The sequence below is a fragment of the Cynoglossus semilaevis genome, chromosome 14 (genome assembly GCF_000523025.1).
Source record: "Cynoglossus semilaevis isolate Cse_v1.0 chromosome 14, Cse_v1.0, whole genome shotgun sequence".
Taxonomy (NCBI): Eukaryota; Metazoa; Chordata; class Actinopteri; order Pleuronectiformes; family Cynoglossidae; genus Cynoglossus; species Cynoglossus semilaevis.
Window position 1 is genome coordinate 18,386,768 of NC_024320.1, and position 21,517 is coordinate 18,408,284.

General features: G+C 40.2%; 2 protein-coding genes across 4 annotated transcripts in view; both read left to right on the forward strand.

The window, feature by feature from the left end:
- The window catches only part of ttc28 (tetratricopeptide repeat domain 28), an 83,413-nt gene extending 79,890 nt beyond the window's left edge, over positions 1-3,523 (forward strand). For both annotated transcript variants that reach the window (XM_008325632.3, XM_008325633.3), the window contains 2 exons: positions 60-687; positions 868-3,523. In XM_008325632.3, coding sequence (XP_008323854.1) covers positions 60-687; positions 868-1,984 — 1,745 coding nt within the window. In that variant the 3' untranslated portion in view covers positions 1,985-3,523. The remainder of the gene's footprint in view (positions 1-59; positions 688-867) is intronic.
- Positions 3,524-5,440: 1,917 nt separating this feature from the next.
- pitpnb (phosphatidylinositol transfer protein, beta) lies at positions 5,441-20,796 on the forward strand. Of its 2 annotated transcripts, none has more exons than XM_008325636.3 (12): positions 5,441-5,657; positions 9,644-9,674; positions 11,117-11,262; positions 12,566-12,657; positions 12,775-12,782; positions 13,113-13,187; positions 14,192-14,275; positions 15,594-15,671; positions 15,944-16,051; positions 16,550-16,672; positions 16,869-16,955; positions 17,808-20,796. In XM_008325636.3, exons 1-11 carry the CDS (start codon positions 5,638-5,640, stop codon positions 16,914-16,916), a joined length of 813 nt encoding a protein of 270 aa, XP_008323858.1. In that variant the 5' UTR covers positions 5,441-5,637; the 3' UTR covers positions 16,917-16,955; positions 17,808-20,796. The 2 variants fall into 2 exon arrangements, with proteins under 2 accessions (XP_008323858.1, XP_008323857.1); XM_008325635.3 differs by having other exon boundaries at positions 5,449-5,657; positions 16,869-16,928.
- Positions 20,797-21,517: the final 721 nt, after the last annotated feature.

Here is a 21,517-nt window from a genome sequence, read left to right on the forward strand (position 1 = left end):
AACATAATCACTCTCATTGTTTCCTAATTCTAATCCTTTCTTTTCACGACTTCCGTCAGACTCCACAGAGCTTCCCAAACGCCTGAGCATGGACAGTTCTTCTTCTCTGGAGTCCCTGTCGTCGTCCCTGTCGACCTCCCAGCCTCACTCGTTGCCCCTCTCCCTCAGCTGTTACCCACCGCAGCCCAGTCTTCTGCCCCCTGTCTGCCCAGACAACCTCTCCTGTGATGCCATATCCGTCTACAGCCTCAGCTCTCTCGCCTCCTCACTTAGTTTTCTGTCCAGGCCTGAGCCTGCAGGAAGTGACATCATCAGCCAGCGTTCGCATCAACAGGAGCCAGACAGACATCAAGGTGTGGCAGGCCTCTACTCTTCACACCACCATTCAGGTGGCCTGTCAAAGAGACGAATGGCCAATCACGGAGGAGGGGACCAAGGGGAGGATGAGGAGTACGAGGGCTACTCCATCATAAGCAGTGAGCCTTTAGGACGAGGAGGAAGAGACTGTGACACTCTGCCACTACCTGCAGGACACAGGCAGGGCAGAGGGGGAGGAGGAAGAGGAGCCAACGGGGCTCATGGGTATCCTATATCGATCTCCTCCAAAGGCAGCATCAGCACCCCCACGTCTCCCATCAAAGCTCCAGCTCTGCCTGTTTCAGCCAGCCCTAAAATAAGGAAGGAAATGTAAGTGCCATGTTTGTTCAATCTCAAGCGACCTGGTTAAAAAAAAAAAAAGATGCCTTATTGTCATGTAGTTTGTTTAAATGTTTTAACTTGACTGCTCACCTGGAGTAGTTTCAGAATATCTTCCTACTTGACTTTGTCTATAAAACAGACTCTTAAGTTTTATTGTGTTTCTTCCAGCCCATCTCCTCAGAGGACTAAGAAAGGGAAGGTCAGCAGTTCGGAGTCTGACCAGTCGAGCACTGAAACCGACAGCACAGTCAAGTCCCAGGAGGAGAGGACGAGGCCTGCAGGACAAATGGATCCCCAGGAACTGGCCAAGAAGATCCTGGAGGAGACCCAGAGCCACATGCAAGCTGTCAAGAGCCTACAGCAGGCAAACGTTAGGGGGAAAACACAGACTGAGAAGGAGCCGAGAGACAAGTCTCATCCCAGACAACCTTCTGCGTCCACTCCAACAACACCAACTTTGACACCCACTGGTGGAGCACGTGGCTTCAAGCCCTCTGAGACCAGTGCGTTCAGCAGACCACCGAGCAGAGCCAGTCTGAAAGTTTCTTCGTCTCCGCTATCTCTTCCAAGTAGTCGCTCACCCCTCCACCCTTCGTCGGTTTCAACTCCTCCTCCAACTCGCCCTAAACCTCCATCCCGCTCTTCTTCGCTGCAGAAAATCAGCTCCGGCTACAACAGTCCAGCTCAGTCCTCTTCTTTCTCATCCCTCAACGAAAAGGATCAGGGTTCTCCTGGTCCTGTAGCAGACGGGCTCACACAGACTCAGCTCAAACTCAAATATCCTTCCTCGCCTTACTCCGCCCACATCTCGCCGTCTCACTCTCCTGCCAACAGCGCCCCATCGCCGGCTCTGTCCTATTCCTCCACGGGATCCTCGGTGAGCCCCGGAACCACCCCCAAGATGACGGACTCCAGACACGACACTAAAGTTCAGGCCATTCACAACCTAAAAACATACTGGGCCAACGCCGGCCAGAAACACGAGGTGCCATGTCCTGCCAGTTTACTGCGAGGTGGAAACAAAAAGATGAGTACTGTCCAGAAAGATGTGCTGGGTTTGCTAAATCTCTCGCCTAAACACAGGCCCCTGAGCAAAACTTCTGAAGGCTCTGAGGATTGTAACAATATCAACACAGCAAACGGTCACCAAAAACTGGAGGCCAAGCCATTCCCAGCTGCAGCTGCTTCTCTGTCCACTAACTCTAAAGGAGGCCTCAGTCTTCCCTCCGGGAATGGCTACAAGTTTCTATCACCGGGAAATTTTTTTCCATCTTCCAAATGTTGAGAACCTAACGTCACTATCTGCCAGTGCATTCCAGTTTTCTGTTCTCTTTTCTGGCAGGAGATGTTGGTTTGTAAGTGAAATACATCTGACGCCACCTGCAGTTTTTTAAATAAAAGTCGCTTCAAAGGATTGACTGGGATTTTATATGGCATTACTTTCCTGGAGGAGGGTTGTTGAAGAGGAGTTCAGGTTTTTAACAGTGCTTGTATGAGGTACTGACATACAGTACGGTCAGTGTAATGCAGTGGTTCTTAACTGTTTTCTATCACGCCCCCCCTTAAAGGACAAAAATGTTTTCACCTCCGCTAATTGAAATACTATTGAAAACCTGATAATATGTATATTTTTATCTGTACAAACCACTGTATGAGTTGCTGCCATCTAGTGACTGGAGGCTTGTTATCAGTCAAGCATTACAGCAGTGTGCCATATTCCATTGGAAGCCCCTCGGGGCCCCCCGGCAAATCACCATCACAATTTGAGAAGTACTGGTGTAATGTAAAGCTAAGGAAACACATCACAAATACACTCTTTACAGAGGGAGTACACACCTAACAACTGTGTCACAGACTAAAACAAAACACAGCTGCCAAACTATTGGGTGGTACAGTATGGATCTCAACCAACACTTTATAGGATCTGACTTATATAGGCTGCTGATCTAGGACACTCTTGTAAAAGAGATTTTTAATCTCAAGAGGTTTTCGTGGTGAAATAAATTTTAAATAAAATTTAAAAAAAATCTTTTTACTCGTGCTTCAGCTACAGCTCAGTCTGTTCCACTTCTGTGCTCCAGGTTCACTGTGCCACCACTCGCCCTCCTTCGCTTTTGGAGTTCCCTGTTAGCGTGATGTTCTCACTGCTTCCCATCTCCTGACCCTACTGTCCCTGTCCCACATCAACACGTGTTTGCAGCTGAGTCGGTAATCAGCTGGCACTGCCTGCCTGACAATGTTTTGTGCCAATCAGTTGATCTGACTGTCCCCAACTACTGCAGACTGGTGCAGACTGACCACCTGGGATTTGTGTCCTCATCTTAAGTACGAGGTACGAGGAAGTGAGCTGGTACCAGATTTTTGGTAATGAGGCTTTTTAACGGTGAAATTAGGCTTCAAACATTCTTTTAAAACTCATGATTGAACAGATTTGACCTGTGTTTAATTTACTGTCTTGATTTTTTTGTGTCCCTGCTTTTAATCAATGTCCTACAAGTCAGTCTGTCTAAGGATGACTGCTACTACATTCACACTACAGGCAGAGGTTGGAGAAGCCTGTTGTGTTTGGGCGGGGTGAAAGCGGGAGAGTGGTCTGCGACAATCACAGCTGCTGTGTGTGGGGGGGTCGGGGGGCTCTCTGAATGATGGCAAAAACCATCAAATTGGCTGTAATTTGCATTTGATACACACTGACATATATTTGCTTACCTACGTCTGCTCCTGCACATGTCTGTCACTGGAGGGCAGTAGACCGTTCGTTCACACTGGAGTCAGATAAAAACTAAAATGTGAACAACCATGCAAAAAAAAAAGTGTATCTCAGCAAAAAAAAACAACAAAAAAAAACAAAACCAGATCTGTTATAAGAACGTAGCCTCAGAGCCAGTTCCTGATACAAGCACATGTTAACGTACCTGAACTGTCTCTCAGTGGTCGGACCGTGTTGATGATTCCAGCGCACCATCCTGTGAGGATGAAGGACCTAATGACTGTAAAGTGATGTCACACTGGCACTGTGTGTTTTATGACTGAGCAGATGAGAGTGTGTGCGCCCTGAAACTTTGACTCACAGTCTCCTGACTGAACGCCTGAGAAAAGGAAACGTCAACCCCAACACTCACTATATTTGTGTACTTGACCTAATTTGATCTTGATTTATTGTTTATTGTTTAATAATTATTATAAAGTTTCATTACCAATGATTGTTGTTGACTTTTATTTTGTAAGCTGACTCATCATTCAACATTCTTTTTATCATCATTATAACTATGCATATACTATAAATATACAGGAGAATGAGATGCTGGTTCTCAACCAAAAGCACTGTGGAATTAACATATGGACATTGTTGTAACAGACAGCAGATAAATAGAAAAGAAAGAGTTAAATATATATCTCTATATATCAAAAATAGATGTAAATTACAAATCGAACAAATTAACTTCCTCTTTTTAAGGTTCAGTCGTCTTTAGACTGGTTTTCAGTTATTTCAGTTACCTAGAGAAGATGTGGTGGGAGGGGTAGTGTGGGTTCATGACGATGCAGACGTCTCTGCTTAGCTCAGTTTTCCTAAACGCCGCAGCCTCTAAACCTGGAGGTGAAGCCGTGCGTTAGGGTGGTTTCTGTCTGTAGTGTAAAGTAGTGGAGGTCAGACTGAGAAGACCTAAGTTTATGGAGGGAGTGGCGCGGCTGCTGGGCTTCGTTGGTTACTGCTGTGGTGGTGTTGGTTGAGGTCAGGTCATCAGAAAAACCAATCAACCTCACCCTGTTATCACAGCTGCAGCTTCATCACCAGCCGCTCTGAAGTGATGCTGTTCAAGGCCCTGCTGCTGTTGTGTTCCACTGGAGACAGTGTGAGGTGGAACATCCTAATGTTTGGGTCCTGTACAGACTGGTTTGGTTAGTAGGGTTTTAATGGATTAGATTCCCAGAGGGGACGTTTTATAAAATGTTTTATGACCAGACATTCAAAACAATTTGTTTACTGTAGGTGTAAAAGGTGTAAAAGCCACAGGACAAGATCTGCAGGTTGCAGTAGACTTTTTTACTTTAGGGGTGGCACTCTTGACTTGACTTGACTTTGACTTAGACTTAGTCTTTATTTATCATCGATATTTATATTGTTGATGCTCACTAGAATGAAATGTTGTTTTTCTAGCACATGTTAGGCCTTGTTAAAAAAAGAGGTTGGACACCAGTAAATATTGGAGTCAAATGTCTGTAGATGTCTGTAAAGATCTTCTTAAGTAATAATATAATAATAGGGATAATAACTTAATAATAACAATAATATTATTATAATAGTAGTAAATATTATTATTGTTGTTGTTGTTATAATTTAACTTTTATTGGGATAAAAGTTCATGTTAAAAAGTTAAAATAAAAGCTAAAGTACAAACCCTCTATTCAAAATCTTTTGTAACAATGCATTTAATGCATAACGTTTTAGAACTTGAGTTACACAGGTGTAGTTTTTTTTTTTAAATAAAATCATCGACTGTTATTTAACACATTAAAAATAATACCCTAAGAAAGAGAAACAGAGAGACTTTGGGTCTGTGCGTGCCTGTTTATGAAGTCAGCAAAACAAACAGCGTCGTGATTGGCTGGTTTTGTCAAATAGACCAATGAGGTTTTCGTGTGGGCGGGATTTTATCTATTTCCTGAGGCTCGATTGTATTCAGGGGTGTCATGACAGTAAGTGTGGCCCAAAGTACCAAAAACAAAAAAGTGCACCTGAGTGTTCCATTGTCCAATGATATAAGACACTGTTGAAAAAAGAAAATCAACATGCAAAGAAAACCCACTCATCACAATATGGGATAAGTTGTGAATAGTTTTAGCCAATCTGGTATGAGCAGGTAGACGGGACTAACGTGGTGACGAGGGTTTGTGCTGAACGCTTTCAATGCGCAGCCGCAGTCCGGAGAGACGAAGATGGTGGTCGTCAAGGAATAGTGAGTCCGAAGTGTTTTAACAAATATAAATTGTCGCTGTTGCTCTATCAATTCTATTTGTCAGATGGCTCATTAGTGAAGTGTGGTTGTGTGTGGTTTGTTTATCACTGTCGTTCGCTAGATTTAACATCCGCATGGTCTGTAAAAAGGCAGCTTTGAGGAGGGTGGAACGGGACGTGGATAACGGTCCACACCGGTCTTTTTTAGGCTTTGCCAGTGCTAACGTTATCATAGAGGGTAAATAGCTTCTAAATGCAGCTGGGTTTCAATAAATATTTTGTTCTAAGCCTCTACAGCTAACTGTGGGGCTAGGAGAGGTTGGCAATATCAGCTGCCGGTGTGATTTGTGTGTGAAGTGTCGTTGTGTAAAGCTTCAGCCCCGTGAGTGACAGATTAAGGCTCTTCCTTGTCGGATTTGCCACTGAAGCTAACTGGCTATGGTAGCTAGAGCTACCGGCTAACTGCTAACCTCCCATTTATCCCTTGGTATTTTTTGCCAATACAAAACGCTGCGTTGCGTTGTTTATAGCCTATATGCCAGCCATTTTAGCAGAAATGTGCTAATTGTATTAGCCAACGGTAAATAACAGGTCTAGTGTTGACGTTAGTGTGGGGTTATGGCAAGACGAGCTACTTGACTGCTAATTTGTTGGCTCTAGCTTGAGCGAGTTAAAGCCTTAAAACGGTCAGCAAAGATTAACACGAGTTAAGTAATGTTGTTATGTTGGTATACATCCACAGTGAAACCACTTTCACACGCATTTATTTTTAGCAGTGTTAGCTTTTATCATGGCTAATCTATACCCGTATGAGCAAACAGTACCTAATGATAAAGTAGACCATACGGGAATATGTGTTTCCCCCCAAAAGGTTAAAAAGCATGTAGGAGGGATGGCTATTCTCAGGAGCAGATAACAGGGGACACGTCATGGTTTCTTACGTGACTTATTAGCATTATTTAACCACATTAGAATAATTGTATTTGAAACTGAAAGCATAATTATGTACTCCTGTGCTAATTAAATGTAATTCAGTGTTTGAAACAAATGTTTGCCATGTAAGATGTTTTGTATTCAAATACAGCAGGACATATATGCAAATATTTAACCGGGAGAGAGAGTGGTTTTTGTCATGGTAGACTTTTTAAACAGGGAAATCACAGCAGAGGTAGATTAAACTAAGTTTTGATGATTGTAAAAAGAAATTAAAAAATACGTATATCTACTCTATATTATTTTAATTATATTATTTGTACCAGAAGGGGTCTAAAGTAATAATATTTAAAAATAAAGATAAAAACTGTTGTCAGAGCTCTTAATTTCATTTGGGATGGCTGACATGGACAAAACACATTGGAAAGGGCTTGTTATGCTATCCAGGTGCTAAATGAGATATTATTGTTGACATGTTATTTATAAAGAAAAATTAATTTAATTTTATGATGTAATGGTTTGCATTATGTTTTTTGGTGTCTTTTCCAAAATGTATTTTTATTTTTGTTGCAACATTGTTGTATTTAAGTCCAAAGTTAAGTTCAACTTAAAATGACACAATTAAATGTTAATTTGTAGTTCAGCAGAACAAATCAGTCAACTTTTCTGATTTGTAGCGTGTCATAATCAGTTCCATAGCAGGGAATTATAAATAACAGATTAGTCACCAGCCTCTCCAGCTGTACATGGAACAAAACTGTTTACTATCTGGTGGCATTTCTGTTAAAGAAAGTCAAGTCCATTCCATTTGTACAAAAAACATGCCTCAAGTTTGCCTCAATGAACTTTACAGTTTTGACATGAAAACAAAAAACAAAAACCAATTAAATACAGGAAGTATAAAAACTAAAATAGACCGATAGCAGAACTTAGATTCACAGGTTCCCAAAATCAGTTGGAGTAAAACCTATTATGGCATATAATAAAATAAATCAATACAACTATAATAATTATTAATAATTAACATTAAAATAATGTGGATTTCACACAGTTAATGTTTTGGACTGGTACATTACATAATGTCATGTAGCACACACACACATTTGCCAGTGCCAACACGTTTGTTTCACGATTCATTGTTACATTCCTTTTGCATGACTTTCAGTAACCAAAGCTTTTCTTTAAAAATTTTCCATGTCATGATATTTGCAAATACTTCATGAAGAAACCTCTGTTAAACTACTCCAACTACTTTTACCACTGTAAAATCATTCCCACACATTTCTGCAGGCATTAATGTAATCATAATATGTAATACAAAAGTCACTGTTAAAGAGACAAGACTTTGGTAGAGAACAACAACCGTAGCGCCCTTCTCCTGTAAACAGTTTGGTAAATCTTTCTGAAGTTCTACTTTCTTAAGTGACAGAAAACTTCAAACATCAACAACTTTTGCTGTTGAATGTAACAAAGACATTATGTTGAGGCTGGAGCCGTGTTTACATTACAACTGGATGGCCTATCTGTGGAGGTATATTTCTAAACACTACGTACCACCAGAACAGTGAGAGAACACACTATATAATAAGCATCTTAGCTTGAATGTCCAGAGGGACATTGAAGAAGGGTTTGACATGAAAATCAGAGGTTGAATGGTCTGTACTTGGTACGTAAATTCAACCCTCAAGTACAATGTCTCTCATTTGCTTTATCCTGTGCATGAAGTATCAGTCAGTATCATGCTCACTTTGACTTGTGTACTTGTGTACTCGTTCTCGCTCACTCCAAAGTACAGGAGATATCGTTCTTGCTCGCTCACTCCAAAGTACAGGAGATATCTACTTTAACTTGCTGGCGTCACAAGGCCGCTGTTGATGTGTGGTAGACTCCTGAAGTTAGAGAATACTTTGGCCACGACAGCCGAGCAGTTTGGATGTCTGAATTTATTTCATTAAAATTGTGAATTGCGTTGTTTAATGTTGTTTAGACTGGGAAACACTGCTGTGTCAGTATATTAGCACCCCACCTGAACAGGACAGTGTTATGTCTGATGACACTGACATCAAAACATATTCAGGTCTGTGATGTGGGATCAGGCTGAAACTCCTGTTTTCTCTAGACAAGGAGAACAATTACTGGATCTGAAGTCACAGTGTGTCAGTTAACCAAATAAAAGAACTTCCCCCTCAGCTTGTAGGGAGTTTTCCGTTAGACCACAGATCATGTGGAAATGAATGTACCAATCCAGGGACGTGGCTCTGCAGAGGTTCTCCAGAAAGTTTCCTGCTCTCTCACCAGTGTGGTGTACTCTACATTTTTTAGTGGACGGAAAGACGTGGTAACATTTCCTATAACGCAGGGCATCAGCTATAGTTCCTCCGGCATGTGTCGTGGGTTCTGCACAGACCATAAACACAGTCTTACTATGAGATGGACTAGCAGAGCTCTGTGCCACGGGCGTTAGCACTGTTGTGTTTGACATATTCTGACTCCTGGCCTTTAAAGCAGGTGCCGCTGTCACACCTCGGCCTTCTGGGAATTCTGCTACTGTACAAAATATGACTCTCCCAGATCTTTACTGTGACATTATTGGATGGTAAACTGACTGTATACTGTATGTTCATTTTACACAGCGCTCTACGACGGAAAACATTACAGTCCTCTTTACGGCTGCTCAGTTAGTTGTCATCACTTAAAAATGGTTGTTGCAACGCCAACAAGCTCCAAGCTATGAGTTTAAACAGTGAGACCAGTGTTTTTCTCCTTAAGTTTTTTCCCTTTAATGGTCCTGGTTTATTTTTATCATGTTTCTCTCAATGTTTATGCTTCATCTCTACTTGTTTGGTCAGATGTTGCTGTCAAAGAGTCTTCTTATTTAAATGTCCAAGCATTGCTATGTTTTCCATGCAAAATAAACAACACAGTTATATTCTGGTAGAACTATTGACTTTACTTTCATTTCATTATATGTCATTGTCATTATCTCTTAATAATGACTTTGTTTTTTAATATTATTTATTGTCTTTTCCTCCCCCTTGTTTTTGTCGTCCTCAGCCGCGTGGTGTTGCCAGTCTCTGTGGAAGAGGTGAGTGTCGTCAGCTCTAAACCATCTTTAATGGCATATTAATATCATTAGGATTTCTTTTTGGTATTCTAATAACACCGTCGGTTTTTAAATCATTTTTGTCCCATTAGCAGGCGCATTAAGCATCCTATCAGGTTTTAATCTAGCAGAGAAACAACAGCTTTGTCAGAGAACACTGGTGTCTTTTGGTTTTGTGCCAAGCTGCTGGTTGTTTGTTAAAGAAGTGGCTTCTGATGTGGACAGTTACAGTGTCTGTGACACCTTGTATAGCAATTATAAACACTTTATACAAGTAGGTTAATTCAATAAAATGTGGGAGAACATCACACAGCATAATTAATGGGTTTACTGCTAACTCATAAAAAATGTAGTTTTAGATGTGGTAGTTCTTTACAACCTCAAAGTTGTAATTTGGAGTTTACTGCTTATTTAGTTGTAAATAGTTTTAAATATACTATAGTGTTTATATTTTTTTTTTCTGGTAAACTTTATATATTTATATGCCTTGGTGCTCTACTGTATGTCTGTCACATGCGTTGGTTTAACCAAAAGTATCACTGGTCCTCGATGTGCTTGTAAACGATGTAAATAAGGCCACACATGGAGAGTGGTTAGTTGTATTGCTATGCAGCAGGGGTCACCAAATATATTTGTCAGAGCGCCAGATTTTTTCTGGACAGACACTGAAATAAAATTCAATCAAAAACACATTTTTGTCCAATATTATTCCTTTGGAAAAAAGTCATGAGCCAGGTTGGACAGCCCTGTGTTGGTGATCACTGATTTTAGTTCAACCCCTCTGTCTGATAGTCTCTCTGTATGAGAAGCAGTGTTCTCTCACTCTGGTGCACTGCAATTTAACCACAGGTGTGAATGTGGACATTTGTCTTTGTATGGTTTGTCTCAATGTGTGTGGCCTTGTGATGGCCTGTGTGTAGTGCCCTCAACTGATGATTGCTGGTAGTGTAACCTCGCAGAGCAGTGAAGGATAATATGTTGAAATATGAATAGAAGAATGAATGAAAGATATTCATGTAAATCCAAAGCAGTCAGAGAGAAAGACGTGCAGACAGCTTGATTAGGACACAGCTTTTTGAAGGACAGTGGTTGAGTTGACTGTGGTTGTGTGGATTGCCTAGTTCAACAGTTGCCTTAATAAAACAATAAAAAAATAAGATGTTTCTCACTACATATCCACCCTGTATGAATACTAAGAGGTATCTGTGCAGCAGTGATTGGTTGTTGGTGGTATCAGTTACACGATGCACCTGCACCTGCCTCCCTCAGGGACTGAGAGTCTTTGCTTGTACTAGTAAATAATTTCAGACAGCAGTGATTGGTTGTTGGTTACTTTGCTTGTACTAGTAAATAATTTCAGAATTTGTCACAGCTGTTGTGCCTCTGTTTTGACTGCGTTTTCTTCTCTCTTCTCTTTCTCTCAGTATCAAGTAGGACAGTTGTATTCTGTTGCTGAAGCCAGCAAAAATGAGACAGGAGGCGGAGAAGGCATTGAGGTTCTGAAGAATGAACCTTATGAGAAGGATGGTGAAAAGGGACAGTACACACACAAAATATACCATCTAAAGAGGTGGGTTCCAAAGTCCTGTCTTCTATGTATGAAGAGTTTAATTAGTTGATCATTGCATTGACATTTATATTTAAAAAATCTATATATTTTAAAGGTCATGGAAGTAAATCAACTGTTCAAGAGATGTTTTTTCCAATCCTGTCATTAAGAAAATAACTTTTTTTGGGGGGAAAATTCTGATCATAACTAATATGTGAAGTCACAATGTGTTTGTTTGTAAAAGCTGGAACGTGTTGAGACGTGTTTCAACTATGTTTTCTCATTATTTGTTCACCACTGAGTAGCGTTTATTTTATCAGGTTTTTCAATCCTCAACAGTGAACGATTTTTTTTATGAGAGAAAAATCGTAATTTTTAAAACACATATTTTTGAGAAACAACGTTGATATTTTCACAAATAGAGATTTGCCTAAGAACCTCTGGAATCACCATCATATTCCCATCATGGCAGGAGAAGTACTGTAGTTTCAGCCTAGATGGTAGTTTTGGTGTCATTCAGTCAAAAAGGAGCCATTAGTGCCTGTTGTTAAGTCTAAAAGTAAACATTAACACACAGCAGCCAACATCCATTCAACCAGGACCAGAGGAAGAAGCAACAACATATGAACCTTCTTTGGACTCTTTTAGATAAACCTCCAAAATAAACCTTATTAGCTGCCAGCTGTTAAACCTGATAGTGGTGATCTCTTGGCAGCCTTCAGGCCAAAGGGACGATTCCTTCTCTGCCCAGCTGTATAACAGCCAACATAAAGATATTGTCAGATAACTGTCAACCACCAGACAGAAAGAGAACACCGGTCTATTCTCCACAGTCTATATCATGACATCATTCCCAGTGTAGTTTTGCAGTTTAACTTTCTGTCCATGCAGGGTGAAGAGTTTTGTTGTTACAGTAGGGCGGAGTGTGTTAATTAAGTGAAATAATTAGTGAAATTCATCAGATTCAATTAGATTAAAAGGCACTTGGGTGAAATGATGTGCACTGTTTATCCAGTGATTTTGCCGTGCATTGATATGTTGTTGCTAACTAACACACAGTCGATAGACATTTACTCACAAAGAGGGAAATAGTTTCTGTTTCACTGAAGCACTTAGAGCTGCTCAGTAATGACTGAAGTCCTGTTCCAGCGATGTACAGGAAACATATTTTCTCATATTCATGAATGTTGATTTGTCTTGATTAATTGTGATTAATTACCATCACAGTGCATCAGTCCGCAGCTGTGATGTGATTAATAAACAAATATTGTTCAGGCTGTGGTGGTTATTTCAAAACGACTGACTTCTTCGTCTCCTACAACAGTAAAGTCCCAGGTTACGTGAAGCTGATCGCACCAGAGGGAGCGTTAGTATTTCATGAAAAGGCCTGGAATGCCTACCCATACTGTCGTACCAGTGAGTTCAGACACACCGTTTCATTTATAGCTGTCTTTACACTTGTCTTTTTACATCAACAGAGATGCTAACTTGTTGTTTTGTCCCCCACTCCTCACCCCTCTTCCTCTTTTTCAGTTGTGACGGTGAGTTGACTCATGTTTAAACTTTTCCTAGTTGGAATAGCTTTAGAATTTATTTAGTAACACAAGGCTCCGATCAGAGTAATCTGGTACTAGGTAGCAGTTGGACCAGTGTTGATAAACCATAGAACTTCCTTCTGTTAGGTCCAATCTATGGACATTTTAACTGTGTAAAAAGTTTTTGTTTTATTGCAGTTATTAAAATTGACACGTCATCATTGCCACACCTGTCACTCCCTAGTCATGTTACTAGCTGCACTAAATGTTTTTTGTGTCAATGTCATATTCATGTTTGAACTTGTCATTATCCATCATCGTTTTCTTACTCTTCAGAACGAGTACATGAAAGACGACTTCATGATAAAGATCGAGACCTGGCACAAACCTGACATGGGAACAATAGAAAATGTGAGTGAGTTGAAGACGTGATGCAGCGGAAATAAATGCACTGATTGTAGTGATTTTAAACTGCACTGTCATTTGGATGGAAAAAGTTTTATTTTACATGGAATGTGAGATCCCAGTTCATAGACTGCGGTCTCCACTCTGAGTCAGACTCCAGCCCATTAGATCTTACATCACCACAGAGGAAAATATAGACGTGCCAACCAAGGGTGAATACACATTACCAGTGTATTGAATATGGGTCTAGCGCAGCATTAATGGTTCTGCCTGTTTGTTTGTAGAAAGACGTTCACTCAGTGGCAGCATCTGTGTGGTGCAGTTTTATGTAGAAGTCTAGTTTTTTTTTTACACGCATCAACAGTAGCAGTGGAAGGAAATACAGGATTCTGCTGTCATGGACCGCAGTAAACCTTGGCTTGACTTTTGCATTACATATAATTTTTTAAAAATTAAATTAAACTCAAATTTTCAGTAAAATATTAACTTTTTTTTTATTAGAATTTTTAACGCATCCATACATTTCTTGCCACCGTAGAAGAATACTAAACTAAATAGGATTTCACAGGATTTACAGGGTTGTTGTCGATGGACTTTGTCATGTAATGTATGGTGTGCTATAGCAGTGAAAGTTTACGTTATGTTGTCCATGGTCAGTGTGGTGCAGTTGTTAGACACCAGCCTGCCACCAGGAGGCTCTGGGTTCAATACCACCTATGCCCAAAACCCTAGGTTTTGTTGCATCAGGAAACACGTCACTGAGAATCACTGAATCATTAAGAAGAAAACTGCCTGGCCACTTTAATGATGTGTTGTTTTTGGTTATAAACAGAGATCATGTGGTTTACAAAGAAAAAATAGTTTCTCTCACAACTAAGCCACAGAAAAACCTGATAAACTGCACCTGGTTTTTGATTTGTCGTATTGTGTTTGTACTGAGACACCGTGTTTCTTTGACATCAGACGTAGGTTCACTGATTCTTTACTGTTGTTTTGTTCCTTTGTGTCAGGTCCACTGTCTGGATGAGCAGTCGTGGAGGAACGTGCACGTGGTGCCTATAGACATCGCAAACAACGAGGAGGTGGCCTCTGGGGTGAGTATGGATACAGTCCCTAAGTAACAACGTGAAGCACAACGTGAAGCTGTGAGGATTTACAACAGTGACAGGACACACGGCCTGATGAGGTGTCAAGGTGTGAATGCTTGTTCAGATAGAAAAATGCCTTCAGCAGCAGTGATGTGGCAGAAAACAACAGTATTGTGCATCAATATTGCTGAGTGAAAATCATTGTCAAACCAGCAGAGTGCAGAGACAAACAAACTAACAATTTAAATAACAGCTGATGCAGTGAGTCATGATGACCAGCACTTTAAAGATGGTCAAAAAACTGTGAACCGCATCTGACTTTCTGACCAACCTCACTGTGTTACTTGTGTTACTGTACTGGACCACACCACAGTGTTTCACCACCCTGCCCACGTGACAGGTCAGTGGACTAATGCTGGACACGAGTGTTGACGTGAACTCCTGCCACACCACCAAAGAATAAAACCTCAAGCACTAACGAGAATATTTGTTCTTTACAGCATAGTTACACAGGAAGTCTAATAATTATTTTATATATATGTATATATATATAGAATTATTTTTACCGTTTTATCTTTTCTAGCTACAAAATGCAGACCTCAAATATATTAATATTTGAGGTCTGGTTTGATTGTTGTTTGGTGTGTAGTAGTATTTGTAGTTTCACTTTTACTTTCTTCCTGGTTCCTCGTTGTGCAGTTAAAGCTGAGAAAGTATTTAGTGTGACATTAAATATATTCTGTGATAATATATATATATATTAGTTTTCCTACTAAATACAATAATCATATAAAATAATATAACACTAATAGTAACTCACTTATTTAGTAACCAACTAAATGATGTCATAGAACCAAAGTACTTGGCAACATTGTCTCCTGTGAGACCTGGTGCTGTGTCCCTCCATGTGACTCAAAGTTTTCTGTGTTTCTTCCACTCTCTTGGACAGTAATGGGTTTAGTGGATTAGCGTTGAGGTCAAAGGATTAACCTCACTGTCCACCATCTGCTGTAGGGCTTCATCACCATATCTTCACAGACATGATGGATTAAACCAGTGAGCCCACAGCTCGGTAAATGGGATGTCACGGGGCCAGGACCAGCATGTTGTTGTTGTCTTTGTTACTTAGCTGTTGCTGACCTAAGATCATGTCTGACGTAGACCAGAACCTGGTTCTTATGAGGCACAGTCTGTGTGTGTGTGTGGGGGGTGGGGGGGGATCTGCAGACACACTGAAAATCCACAGACCAGTCTGTGTTCCAGGTGTTCCAGGAACATCTGTCTGTGTTTGTGTTTACATCAGGTTTTCTCTTTATTCTTTCAGGACTACAAACCTGAAGAAGACCCCGCTCTGTTTCACTCTGCAAAGACAGACAGAGGACCCCTGGGCCCTGAGTGGAAGGTATCACACACACACACCCCACTGTACTCATCAGTACCACCTGCAGGAAGAAAAAAGTAATGAAAGTATTTGAAATAAACGTCAGTAAACACCACAGTAATTAACAGACATTACAGGTGAAGAAAAGAGACTAAAGAACAAATAGTCATATAACTGTTCATTTAAATGATTGAAAAATGTCTTTCGTCCTCATGCTCTTCGTTGACAAACTCCAGTAGTTTCAGGTTCATTTTCTTCAGTTGTTCTTTGTCCTGTGTTTCCTCCTTTGACAGAACGACATCAAGAAAACAGACTGTCCTTACATGTGTGCATACAAACTGGTCACCGTCAAGTTCAAATGGTGGGGTCTGCAGACCAAAGTGGAGAACTTCATCCACAGAGTGAGCTGCTGCTTTCCTTTACATCTTCATATGAAGCTTTGTTTGGGGACTTCTTTGATCCAGTTTAGTCCTGGTACCGACACTGGTCCTGAGAGACCCTCAGTGCCACGTCACCTCCGTGTTTCATACACAAACAGAAAGACGTTGTAGCTGTTTTCAGAGCATTGTGTATGAGGTGGTCATGACATCATTAAAGCTACGCTGGGTCCAAAGACTAAGAGTTCAATACATCACTTTTAAAACACATTTTATGATTTTGTACTTAAAAATGCAAGTTATAATAATAATTTATGATTGTTTTTGTGATATTAAATATTGTAAGTATTATACATTATTAATTATTTGAATTATTACTGTACTTTATATTATAATAATATAATTAGTTTTTAATTAATTATACAGTACATATTGATTTGACCCGAGCCCTTGCTGTTTTTTTCTCAGCTTTAGTTGCAAAGGTACCATCCTTTAAGTTCCTTTTGTTTTCCCCCTTTGCAGCAAGAACAGCGTATTTTCACTAACTTTCACCGTCAGCTGTTCTGCTGGATCGACAAATGGGTGGGTTTGACCATGGAGGACATCAGGCGAATGGAAGACGAAACTCAAAAAGAGCTGGAGGAGGTAATTTATTCACCTAATACAACTGTGTGTCGTCGAACAGCCGAGAAACGAGTTGAAATCAGGAGAAAACCTTCATCATTGACTGTGAACCGTAAATGATTTGTTTTGTTTTGTTTTCAGTCTCCGTCCCACCAGGAGACGACGGAGTCCGTTGAATATTGAATTAACCTGTTTTTACTCCTAAATGTCACATTAGATGCGTCAGAAGGGAGATGTGCGAGGCACCTGTGCAACAGACGAGTAGACACACGTCAATGTAGGTCAAACACTAGAGGCAGGCTGAGTAAGTCTCCAGAGAACATTAGCGGGGCTGCATGCTGCCCTCCACACTCCTCTGTTCCTGTTTCACTCCGCGTCATTGTCCCGTCTGGGCCGCTGCTGTCTTTTTCATACATCAATTTTCCATCATTTTTGAATGCATGTTTTTTTTTTTTTTTTTTTGCCTGTGATGTTTCTTCCTTACCCCCAGCTAACATGACCCAGGATCTTCTGCCTTACACGTGTGGTTTCTCTGGGTTTCAAAACCAGAGAAACCACATTTAGTGGCGCCTCCTGTGGCAGCCTGTGTGGGTTGCAAAAACTCACACTGAGTGTGATAAATAAGAGACTTCAATTTTTTAAAATATCTAGGCCATTGGTGTTTTGCACACCTTGTACTTGTTTTCCAAATATGGAAAAACAAAGTCACCAAAATGTCTTTACTGTGAAAAAGAAAAACTTTCTATATTTAAATACTAATATTAAATCCTATTTCTTTCTTCCTATGTCACATGAAGTTTCCATTTGTAATTTTCAGTAATTCAGTATTTCTTTCCACACTTTTGGATACAATTCAATAACTTTGCATGTCATCTGTGTGTTGTCAGGTGTTTTCATCTGTAACCTGTTTAACACTGACTCTGTGGTTCTGTGCCAACGTCCTGCCCTTCTCTGCACCCTCTCTGCTGCCAACAGTCCTGTCATTCTGACACCTAATACTTTCTCTGCTGTTTTTCATTCTTTAACAGCCACTCATCCTGCTGACTGTTGTCAACTGGCCATTCTGCATGTCCATGGCTCAATGTGGAACAAATTGAATGTCTCACTTGTCGACTCGAGTCAACCAAACTGACCCCTGACCTTCTGTTCCCCACAGCTGCGTAAAACCGGTCCAGTTCGAGGCACCAGTGCTGCTTATGAGCAGTGAGGCAAACCAACCAAACCCTGTCACGATGATGTCATCTGAGACACGCCCACCACATCGAGCAAGTGGCCCTGGCGTTGCCTCTCTCCTCTTCCTGTCTCACATTATTAATTTGGGGGGGGTTTACATGATTGGTTAACAGTGCTGTAGAGATCCGACCCAATCACAAGCCTCCTGTTCACCCCAGAAAATAATAACAAAAATGATTTTGCATTCTCAAAAAAAACCCAACTCTTTGCACTGAACATAATTGCCTGATACATAATTGTAAGTACAAATTACAATGGGCTTTGTTGATTCAGGTGTTTGAAGGACAACACAGAAAAATCAAGCCTTTTAAACCATTTAGAATGTTGTTTTTAGGTCGACAAACTCCCACATAAATTGTTATATAAAAACTTTAGCAGACATTGGACCATTGTTTCCTCCTCTCACCCTCCTTTGTATTATAACTGTCTACTTAAATCGTCATCTTTCCCTCAGTATTGTCTATACTCTTGTCTTGATAAAAAAAAAAAAAAATATTGTCTAGATGTCCTTCCTATGTTTTATTGTCCCCTCTGTCTGACAGATGGTTGGAAGTCTGAATTTTTTGTTTGTTTTATATTTTCTCCCTGAAGTTTAATTTTATTTTACATTAATTGAGGTTAATAACCATCTACTTAGGGGTTTAAAACAAATTGAGCTCAACCATGAGCAGCAATTCTTTGTGGTTGTTATTATGTTTTGTATTTGTTTTACGTTATTTTTTTTTTTTTGCACCAGCTAACATTTACACACACCTCCGACATTTTAACGTGCAGTCCCATTATTGTCGCAAGTGCATGTGGAAAACTGCTAAACTATCGACCCTGTAACTCTCATTGCATGTGCACAGTTGCTGCAGTGCAGCTAATGTAGAAGGAGAAAGTCTCTGTGACACACCGGTGTGGAATCGCGTGCTTGCTTGTGCTTGTTTCTGTTCTCAGCTGCCTTCACAAAAAGGAACTGTATGTTTAGAGACCAGGTCGTTGATGTGGCGTCTGCTCACAGCTTCCCTCTCAGCCGTTTGAGCGCTGCCTCCTTTTGCATTGTCTCTTCAGTTTGGGCTTCACCTGACAGGCTTTCATTGCCTCCGCACAAGCATTTTTTTTTTATTCTCTTCTTAATCTGTAACTAACTGCTGTGGGTCTTGGAGCTGCTGCCTGCATGAATCAAGGTCATGTACTTTAATGTTATGAAGTTACCATTTATGACGGAGTCCTGGGAGTCCAGCAGTGACCTGGTGCAGCTAAGATTAACAAGCATTTTGGGTCGTTTGAATTGTTTATGCTCAATAGGGATGTAACGATGCCTCGTGAATTGTTAAGAATCAAAACAGATCAGTTGAAATAAAAAATGAATCGTGCATTGAAATGTTAGAACTAAGCTGCGTTATCTCAAAAAGTCAGTGGTTATTCCGCGAGGCTGCACACTCTAGTACAGTAGGTGGCGGTATGCACCTAAGAATGTTGGTTGTGACCCGCTCTTAAACCAAGACGTCATGTCCCTATGTAGCCTCAGTGACCTTCAGGCGTTCAAACTGAGGAAGAACTTTAGACAAAAACAGGTCCACCATTTACAGAAAACATGTTTCTGTAAAGGGAAACGGTGTTTTGCATGGTTCTAATACAATACATAGTTCATTGTTTTTGGTCATAACTCATTCTGTTTAATAAAAATTGTGATAAAATTGTACTGTAACAAAAAACTTCTTAATAATATGATATTGTGAGTTATCGTAGAGTATCGTTCCATCCCTAACGCTCAGACTTTTTTTCCATTCCCCAACATTTCTTTAATGTTAGTCTGTGGCTGCAGTGTTTGTTTGGTTTGGTTTTTTTTAAGAGTGAGAGCTGATTCTGTTTTTGTGTCTCGTTGTAATGTCGTCGGGCTTTGTAGGCAACTTTTTTGTCATGTTTTATATGATGGAGAATAATTTGTTTTATTGAGGATTTTATTCAATCAGGTGTGAGAGTTACCAAAAAATGTCAGGTCTTTACGTTGAAACCTATCCAAAGGCTCTGTGTATGATTGGTTAAAGGCGAGTGTAAACTATATTTTACAACAGAAAAGGACAGACTGTACATATACAAATACTGAGTGTAGACATACTGTTGACAGTTGTTTGGTGGTCAGGTCTATCAGGTCTTACAGTTACTGCTAAAAACCTGAAAGCTTTGTGGCATGGTCAGGTCTGGTGATGTCAGAGGATGGTGTGCTGCGTGTGTGTTTGTGTGAAGCTGGTCCACCTGTCCCTTACCCTCTGACCTTGGTTCAAATGTACCTCAGTTGTGATTATACATCATCTTCATACAGTAAATGGGCAAAGATCCACAGGCCATTATGTCACCCTAACACCTGGAAATTTTCTCAAAGTCAGATTTGCTCTGCATGCTCAACACTTTTATATTCTTCTTTTTTCCACTTTGACCCCGTTTCTGTTTGATTAGTCCACTCTTTCACTGTGTGTCAGGCTGATTTAGCTCGAGCTTTGGGCATCTGACAGATGACTGTAAAACCATGATGGGAATCACACAATAAACAGACTCTGAGAGACTGTGATGCACATCATTGTCCGTAAAGCCAGGATGTGATGGAAAAGGGCAGCGATGGAGGATTAGGAAACAGACCAATTCCAAAATATTGTTATCTTAGTTGTAATAATGAATAAGCACTTGCGATGTCTACTGTGTTTTTCTGCTTTTGTTTTCTGTTACCTTTATTTGAAAGATAACGATTCACAATGTATTCAATTGTCTGTTTTCTGGTATGGCAAAAAATAAATAAAAAATCAGGGGAATTAGTAGTGAATGTAAAAAACAATTAGTAACTTTTTTCTTTTTCACAGCCCTCAAGCTGTAACAGAAGGTCTAGACAATGGAACATAACAGAATATCTAATAAATTTGAACAAATAATAATAGTGTGCTGTGCCATTAATATTGTGTGTTGCTGTAATTTCACACATATATTTCCACAACAAAATATTTTTTCAGAATTGTCTTTTTCAAATTGGGCTTCAAGAAACATAGTCTTCATAAAGATGTATGTATTTAATCAAACTTGTATGGTAAAAGTAGTCACAATGATCCATTTCTAACAGTCAGACAGTAAACTGACTGCAGTTGTTGTGATGTAGTTCTCTCCCAGTTTCACCAGATATGAAGTTTCCAGCTCCCTCAGGTGAGATTTAGACTAGTCCATTCCACAAATTGTCAAAAGCCACGGCTGGAGGGTAAGTGCAGCTATCAAACAACTACTTTGGCCATAAGAGACCCAAACTACTGAGCCCCTAAAGGTACAGAATGCTTCAGGTGATACGGCAGGGGGATCCACAGAAGTGAGGAAGTAAAACTCTAATTTTCTGGTGTGGACCTGAAGGTACTCTATTGCATTCTCCCATGTCACTTTAGGGGCTCCGTAAGAAACAGTGTTTTTACTCTATGCCAACTTTAATGTAGTGATATCTTCGCACCCGTTATAGGTCTGTAAAGCATGGACATGAAATGAGTCTCAGTAGACCTTCCTTAAACTACATTTTTCATTAAGTTACCTGACTAATCAATAGGAAATGTTTTTTATCACTACAGAAAAAAACAATTACCAGCTGTAAAATGCCTGAAAATTATTTTTTTAAATACC